Source organism: Myotis davidii, unplaced genomic scaffold, assembly GCF_000327345.1.
Source record: "Myotis davidii unplaced genomic scaffold, ASM32734v1 scaffold902, whole genome shotgun sequence".
Lineage (NCBI taxonomy): Eukaryota > Metazoa > Chordata > Mammalia > Chiroptera > Vespertilionidae > Myotis > Myotis davidii.
In genome coordinates this window covers 175,719-184,683 of record NW_006293951.1, presented here as the reverse complement: position 1 = coordinate 184,683, position 8,965 = coordinate 175,719, and the positions used below count along the sequence as shown (strand labels likewise).

Here is an 8,965-nt window from a genome sequence, read left to right as displayed (position 1 = left end):
TTTTTTTTTTCTTTTTACACTGCTAAGACCACTTGATTAAATATTTATTATTTACTCTCCATCTCTGACACTGGTTTGGTTTCCATAGTTTGGTTTTTGCTGAATCTCCAGTACCTTGAAGAGAGCCTACATTATGAGGTGATCAATAACCATTTGCCCAGCTAAATTATCCACTTATATTTCCATTGTTTGTCTGCTTTTGACAAAAGGGTCATCAAAACTTCCATCCCATATGAGGCATTCAGACAGCACTTCTTCCCTGGCTTCTGAGAGAGAATATATTACATCCCTAGATCTTTCAGCCAACGAACTCAGAGATATTGATGCCCTAAGCCAGAAGTGCTGCATCAGTGGTCATCTGGAGCACCTGGCAAGGCTGGAGCTTCACCAGAACGCACTCACGGGCTTCCCACAGCGGCTATGTGAAGTAAATTTAACCTGTCCTACTAACTCTCAGCATATCTGAAGTGCTTTGGCATTTACATTTAATGTGCATGGTTAAATCTTTAAAAAGAACGTTCTGCTTTTGTGTCCTTGGACAATAAGTCCCCCATTCTTCTGGGTTTCACACAAGTCTCTTAGACGGGGTGGTGTTCAGAAACATCTTTGAGGGCAGGCAGTGGAAATGGAGCGGTAGCTAAAAAGGAATTCAGGGTCCTGTCCTGAAGATACATGGTACATGTTAAACTCTCTTAAGGCTAGATGTTGGTTATGCCTTCAATTATTTAATTGTTGTAAGGCGGTTCAAACGACTTAAACTTGATAGACTAGACTTAGAGCTGGTTTGGGTGGCACTGGCTCTGGCTCAGCTACCAACTGTGTGATAATAAGAAAATGTTACTCCGACTGCTCTAAGTCTTTCATTTCCTCATCTGCCAAACACGGAGGCCGGACTAAACTACTCCTAAAGCATTTACTGAATTTTAAAATTATATGTAACTTAAAAATAATTATTTGTTAAAGAATAGGAAAAGAAAACTAGAATTCAGTCTACTTAAAAAAGAGGGAATTTGAAGAGAACATGGCAAGGTTCTCTTAATGAGCTACGTTAAGGCATTCCAAAACTGAGCCAGCTCAGAACCTTCTCTGCAGGAAATTTCAAATGGACACCCCTAGATGGCAGTTTCTGTTCCTGCCTAACTGTGTTTTCTTATAAAAATATTTTCTAATTAAACCTTGGGAATAAATAATTTTAAAATCTTCTGAATAATCTGGTTGGATCTGAAACAGTGGCAGAAATTTTGAAACAACTTCTGGGGCAAAGATCCATTAATAAGCCTTTATAATCATGTCAAACTCTTTAGAATTCCAAGTGAAGATAAATATATTGCTAAGTAAAGAAGAGCACAGAGAAGTGATTGTTTGGGTATTTTAGCCCTTTGACAATAATTCATACCAAATATTAAAAATTTGACATAATATGTAAATGGAAGGTTTGCTGTTATGATAGTAGGATTAGAAATGGCTTAAGAATAAAAATGGAGATTTGAAACAAAAAGTTCCCTAAAAAGAAGAGGCTCTAAATAAAATATATGTTATGTACAGTGACTGATTTTATGGTTAAATCTTATTTATATTAAAATGTATAACAATTTCCAGAAGCTAGCATTTAAAAATGTATTCCCAGGCTTATGTTATACTGCTTATTCATGAAATCATTAGTTTAAATGCTGCTTCCATTTTTACTTGCTGAAGGAATGAAGCTGAGTTAAATACTAAACTTTATTTTTGTGAACTTGCTTTTGAAAACCTGCCTGCCACATGTCCCCTGGTTTTACCCATTTTAGAGCAGAGAAAGTTGGACCAGTCAGTGTACTAAAGCTCTCTTGTGAGTTATGTTTTCAAGTTTTAGAAAATTCTTAATGGTTCTAGTTATGGGAGTTATGGCAGGCAAGAAATTTTAGCTAAATTTACTAGTAAGTTTCTCAGGGGGTTTATTTTGGAATTTTAAAAATACTGTCTTTCCAGGTGCTGAAGTGTTTGACGCACTTGGACTTGCACAGTAATAAGTTCACAGCGTTTCCCTCCTACTTGTTGAAAATGAATTGTATTGCCAACCTTGATGTCTCTCGAAATGACATTGGGCCCTCGATAGTTTTGGATCCTGCAGTGAAGTGTCCGACCTTGAAACAGTTCAACCTGTCATATAACCAGCTCTCTTCTGTTCCCGAGAACTTGGGCGATGTGGCAGAGAAACTGGAGCAGCTGACTTTAGAAGGGTAGGAAGGGCTCATTAGAGACCAAAGGGTGGCCTTGCATGGACGCTGTGTAAGGTTGACAAAATATGCTGACATTATTTCTACAGCAATAAATTTTAAACTGTAACATGTTAAAAGACCGAGGCAACTAATATTGCAGCTTGCATCAATTGACTTAAACTTTCACAACTAATTTTAAAGTTGATAAATCTGATTGATGCTAAACTTTGAAGGCAAGTTGTTTTTTCTTTTTTCTTTAAAGCATAGGTATTCATGCAATTTAGTTCTCATTTTCTCTGTTACTAATTTTAAAGTTGATAAATCTGATTGATGCTACACTTTGAAGGCAAGTTGTTTTTTTCTTTTTTCTTTAAAGCATAGGTGTTCATGCAATTTAGTCCTCATTTTCTCTCTTGACTAGAAATAAAATATCAGGAATGTGTTCTCCCCTGAGCCTGAAGGAACTGAAGATTTTAAATCTGAGTAAAAACAACATTTCATCCCTGTCAGAGGACTTTCTTGAGGCTTGTCCTAAAGTGGAGAGTTTCAGCGCCAGAATGAACTCCCTTGGTAAGTGTTCTGGGCGAGCCTTCTCTTCACCAGCACTTTTGAATATTACAGGATGAGTAATATTGGACATTTTTGGTGGTGATTTAATGGTATTGTTTGAGTTTAAATATGATGTTGGAGCTTCAATTATAAAGCTAGCAGGTTGGTGATAAAAATAAATGAGGAGTCAAGCCATGGACACAGGAAGGAAACTTAAATGCATGCTGCTAAATGAAAGAAGTCAAGCTGAAAAGGCTACCTACTGTATAATTCCAACTAAAAGAAACTGGAAAAGGCACTACAACAATCAGTGGGTACCAGGGGTTTGGAGTGAGGAAGAGAGGAATGAATAGTTGGGGAAAAGGAGGATTTGGGACAATGGAGCTATTCTGTGTGCTACTGTTAAGTGGACACAGGTCATAATACATTTATCAGGATGCATAGAATGTATAACGCAAAGAGTGAACTCTGTTGTAAACTATGGATTTTAATGACAAGGCATTAATATTGACATTAATTATAACATATACCAAACGATACAACTTATTCATAATAGAGGGGGGGAAAAGTGTGTTTATGGGTGGTGGTAGGGAGGAGAGAAGGGATCCATGGAAAATTTGGTACTTTCCACTCAAATTTTCTGTAAATATAAAGCTGCTTAAAAAAGTCTACTTTTTAAATTAAAAAGAAAGTTTAAAATGTTATAAATTAAAGATAATTTTAGCAGGTGAGTATTGGCATAGATCAAAATGACAATATCTTGGGCTATAAATAGTCACTATATTGTGGTTCCTTTCAGTCTACTAAACTAAAAACTCTTATGAATGCCTGATCTGGGTATAGCAGGAATCCTAAGTTCCTACCGAGCTTCTTCAGAAATTTTTGGAGTATAAGTATTATTAGCACTATTGTTTCTTTTTAATCAATCATTCAACAGTTTTCAAATTAGTAAGGTTAATATACATTTATTAAGTTCTTGTTTTGTGCAAGGTATTATAATAATAATTAATATGACCACTACTTTTATTACAAGTCATGGAACACCCTTTGTGGAATACCCTAAGCCTGTGAGATAACAGGGAACTATGTTCATTTGCAGCCTATCTGAGAATTATAATATTAAGGGAAAATACTTTTATAACCATAAACAGAAACTCCTCATATTTTATCTTTCCTAATGGAGGCCATGTGCATCTTGCCACCAACATCACTGTTCTATATCTGACTCAGTAAAATTAGTAAAATAATTTTTAATACATCTTAATAGCAGAATACAGTCTGACCACTTATTTTCAAATATATTAATTTGTCAGAACGATCAGAAACAAATGAGAAGAGCCATGCTAATTTGCATAGTATTTTCTTTTTTTCTCCCTCTCACCCTCTTCTATATTGATCATATTCCTACCATGAACCAGAATCTGGGGGTAGGAGGCAGGGGAGTGTGATGTTTAAGTTGGGTCAGGAAAAAATAGCATTTATAAGGACTCTGAGGCTTGATTATAGTAAATATTTCATCTCCACTGAATTTCACACACACACACAAACCTATAGAATAGGACAGGTATGATCTCTGTGTGACCAATTGAGGAAATTGAAGCACTGAGATTTCTGTGTGACATATCAGGGACATAAAATTAGCTAACCATGAAAACCTGAATACACCTAAGTTCAAAAATCGATTTTCTTTTCACTACCCAACTTTAATAGTTTCAGAAATTGTCTATCTTCTAAAATTACACAACTTTAATAGTTTTAGAAGTTGTCTATAGTTAGGTCATACCTGACTGGGACCATGAACCATTGAAAATAACCTCGTGTGAAATGAAGTTTCACTCAATTCTTAGATTTTATAAGAGTGTTTTTCCATATAGCATCTGAACCTCAAGACTCTTTAATTCTTAAGTGGAGAAGCATTTCTACTAACTTATTTAGTCACAAATACTTTTGGAAAATAGGTGAGGTGTAGCATAGCATGTACCTTTCAGGAAGACAGAGTCTAGCCATGTCCTGGAACTTTTTGATCCTTGAAGGTTTTCTAGATAAAGCATAACTCATACTTTTAATATTGAAAATGCTAAGAAATAATTTCTGAAGTTACTTTCATGGAACCATAAGTTTTTATATTTCTGAAGAATCTCAGATATCATCTGGTCTAGCTGTACTATTTTGCAGATGACAAAACAGGCTGTATGATGTGCTCGGTTTCCAATATTGTGTTCCACAGAATTTCATTCCTTGGAGGTCCTCATACTATATTTATTTCTTGGGAATTCATAACATATGCCAGGCTATTGAGAACTCTGAGATACTTCATTTTATTTTACCTAATGTTTCCCCAATCTCTTAAGATCACATGATCAAAAAATACCTTCCTTAAGTAACATCCATATTACTCCATAGAACACTCTTTATGAGATGGTACTCTGAAGAATTTTTATCTTTATATATTATATTGTATATTAGTATTCTAAAGTACTTTGTTACAGTTATTTAAGAGTAATTTGAATTAACCTATAATTTATTTCACAAAATGTCACACATAATTTGAAATGAATATTCTAATAATTTTTATGTTCATAGATGTTAAACAGACTAATTATATTTAGATAGTTGCTTAGCTTTCATATTAAAAGATTTGTATAAGCATGGTGTATTATTTTAATGTTTAGTGGTAGTATTAAGGATGCCACCATATTTTAAAAGTAGATCTTTGAAAAATTGTCAGCATAAGAATAGAAATTAAATTAAATGACAGTTCATTGGTAACTGTTCTTATAGAATCCAATAGAAATCTAGTTAAAATGATTTAAATGCCTGTTATCTCATTTTTGTTTTCTTTTAGCTGCTATGCCTTTTTTACCTTCTTCTATGACAAACATCAAATTATCTCAAAACAGATTTACGTGTGTTCCAGAAGCAATTTTAAATCTTCCACAGTAAGTTTATTATTTTAATTTTAAAGCCACACGAGCTGGAGCAGAACCTCCAGAAACAAGGTTTTGATTTACGCATATAAAATGTAATTGATTTCTAAACCTACTTAGCTTACTGTTTAAATCTATGAATGTTGGACATTCACTAGACAAAAGGCCCAAGTTGTTACTTGGACTTTTAAACTTTTATATTAACTTGGTGTGCTATTGTGTAGTAACAGTTGAAGATTATTTAATGAATAGTTCGCATTATGATCCTCAAATGAGATTACATTGGCTGTCACTTTAACTATGCAAGGCATCATGCTCAGTGTTAGGGAACGCTGTGTGTCACCTTGAGACAAGCAGGTGGAAGAGTGTGCCCCTGCACAATGTTAATGAGCTCTAAGACCCAACCTCTGAAGAATCCTCCTAGCAATAAGTGAAATTGAAAAGAGATAGGGGGGCTATTTATTTATAACTCTTCTACTTGAGTAGAAGCAGGAATTTTAATGACCATTTTTGCATTTGTTAATTATGATTTCTCATGTGTCATAAACGTGTAAAACACTCATTCTGAGATTGACTTTTTTATGTTTCTGGAGCAGGGAAATTCGGCCTCAATTTTGCATTTAATGGTACTTATTCATGTAAATGTTTCTAGTGAGAAGGCCTCCTTTCTAGCTCATCTGTACTTATAAGTACCCCAAAGCACACATGCATCCTTATATATAAATATTGTTAGTTTTAAAGTTTTTATTCTCTAGTGAAAATTACTGGTGATATAATTTTATGTATTTTGGAAACACTCACTTGGTTCTATCTTGACACTGTATTGTTTTAGCTTGCGATCATTAGACATGAGCAGCAACGAAATTAAATACCTACCAAGTCCTGCACACTGGAAATCTTTGAACTTAAGGGAACTCTTGTTTAGTCATAATCAGATCAGCATCTTGGACTTGAGCGAAAAAGCACATGCATGGTCTAGAGTAGAGAAACTACATCTTTCTCATAATAAACTGAAAGAGGTAAGAGGTCATCTTTATTTGCTTAAAGTTATTGCCATTTGAAAATAGGCTTGCGTAATTTGCATCATCAAAATTATCATTTTAAAATCTGTCATTTTGTATTTCCTACTTTTTGAATAAGATCTAAACCTACCCCGAGATAGGTTGGTATATTAAGAATGCGTAATTTCCATAAAAGAACACGTTTTGTGCTCTATTTTTTAATTACAGAAATATATCTATTTAACTATGAATGTGGTGTCTGTAATGCTTTAAATGTGTTATTTAATCATGAAATCACTGATCTGTTACCAGACTCTCAGATACTCTGCACTTCTAAAGTTGACACCGGGCCACATATAGTCATGTTTTTCCCCTAACTTTCTTTCCTACATTCTTAAATTCCTGCATTCCTTTACCTCATCCAAGTGGGCCAATGTCCTTTGCTTTACTCCATTGCCTCTGTTACAAATCTGAAATTGATTATCCATTGATCTCAGAAAAAAACTTTTTTTGGGCCAAATTCAAAAGGCAAAAATAATCAAGTGTCTGAAACTGTGAGGTTCAGAATAACTGATTTTTGCCAGAAAAATTAATGTTTTTTTTATTTTAAAAGTAATGAGCCCTACCCGGTTTGGCTAAGTGGATAGAGTGTTTGCCCGTGGACTGAAGGGTCCCGGGTTTGATTCCAGTCAAGGGCACATGCCTGGGTTGTAGGCTCTATCCCTAAGGGGCACATGCCTGGGTTGTGGGCTCTATCCCCAAGTTCGGGATCATGCAGGAGGCAGCTGATCAATGATTCTCTCTCATTATTTATGTTTCTATCTCTCTCTCCCTCTCCCTTACTCTCTGAAATCAATAAAAATATTTTAAAAAAATTTAAAAAGTAATGAGTACTACTTAAAAATTTGGAATGGAAAAAAACAAACTCTAGTTAATGTGCCACCTAACTTAGTTAAACAAAATTTAGTTGTATTTTAATAGTATTAAGTTGTATATAAGCTTGTGATGACCAGATCTTTATAGTATTACTGAAGAACAAAACAATGTGAGGAAACAGATGATTGGATTTGAAAGCTATAAAGACATTTGCTTTCAGTGTTGTGAAGAGATGACATATGTTACCAAGGGAGCAAGGGTTTTAAAGATTATAAATACGTGACCTAGTTTTGGGTAAGTCCCTCATATTTCTCTCTTTAAACGTTCATAGTGAAAGCTGTGACAAGCACTTGGAAGGTTTTTGAGCCCTGTTGAAAGGTTGTGCATGTCGCTGATGGGATCTCTGGTTCTCTCTGGCTCCCTGTCAGCTTCTTGTTCCTTGGCAGTACACATCTTCCTTCCCACCAACAGACTTTGCCCTTTTTTTTTATTTCATTAAGATTCCTCCTGAGATTGGCTGTCTTGAAAACCTGACATCTCTTGATGTTAGTTACAACTTGGAACTGAGATCCTTTCCCAATGAAATGGGGAAATTGAGCAAAATATGGGATCTTCCTTTGGATGAGCTGCGTCTTAATTTTGATTTTAAGCATATAGGATGTAAAGCCAAAGACATCATAAGGTTGGATCATTTTATTTCCATTTGTTTCTGTTAAGTGTGTTTCAGATTTCTCTGTGACTTTGAGGGTTATAGAATTACAAAATAAGAAAAAAATGTAGAGTACTATTTAACATTAAGATGCTATGTATCATTTGCCTTTTATATAATGAACTAGAGGCCCGGTGCATGGATTCATGCACTGGTGGGGTCTCTCGGCCTGGCCTGCCCCCTCTCACAATCTAGGACCCCTCGGGGGATGCCGGACTGCCTGTTTTGGCCCGATCTCCTCAGGCTAGGCCAAGGGACACCACTGGTGCACAAATCCATGTATCGGGCCTCTAGTATGCATATAAGATCTTTGGTTAATCTCTTCCCACCCTCCGCCTCCCCCTTCCGCTGAGATTCATCAGTCTGTTCCATGTTTGCATGCCTGTGTGTTGAGCGTCTGCCCCTGTTGGCCAGTGTGTGTCATAGCTACTCGTGGAATGGTTGCTTAGGCCTTTATATATATATACTAGAGGCCTGGTGCACAAAAATTTGTGCACTCGGTGGGGAGGGAGGGTCTCTCAGCCCGGCCTGTGCCCTCTCGCAGTCTGGGACCCCTCGGGAGATAACGACCTGCTGACTTAGGCCTGCTCCCGGGCGGCAGAGGGCAGGCCCAATCCCTAGGTGCAGCCCCTGGTCAGGCTCAGAGCAGGGCCGACTGGGGAGTTGGGGCACCGCCCCATGTCATGCACAGAGCAGGGCGGATTG

At 36.3% G+C, this 8,965-nt stretch overlaps 1 protein-coding gene across 1 annotated transcript in view; it reads left to right on the top strand.

The window, feature by feature from the left end:
- The window catches only part of LRRK2 (leucine-rich repeat kinase 2), a 122,851-nt gene that overhangs the window by 61,812 nt on the left and 52,074 nt on the right, over positions 1 to 8,965 (top strand). Inside the window, exons 22-27 of the mRNA XM_015566622.1 lie at positions 146 to 427; positions 1,969 to 2,219; positions 2,620 to 2,768; positions 5,593 to 5,686; positions 6,507 to 6,693; positions 8,052 to 8,233. Coding sequence (XP_015422108.1) covers positions 146 to 427; positions 1,969 to 2,219; positions 2,620 to 2,768; positions 5,593 to 5,686; positions 6,507 to 6,693; positions 8,052 to 8,233 — 1,145 coding nt within the window. The remainder of the gene's footprint in view (positions 1 to 145; positions 428 to 1,968; positions 2,220 to 2,619; positions 2,769 to 5,592; positions 5,687 to 6,506; positions 6,694 to 8,051; positions 8,234 to 8,965) is intronic.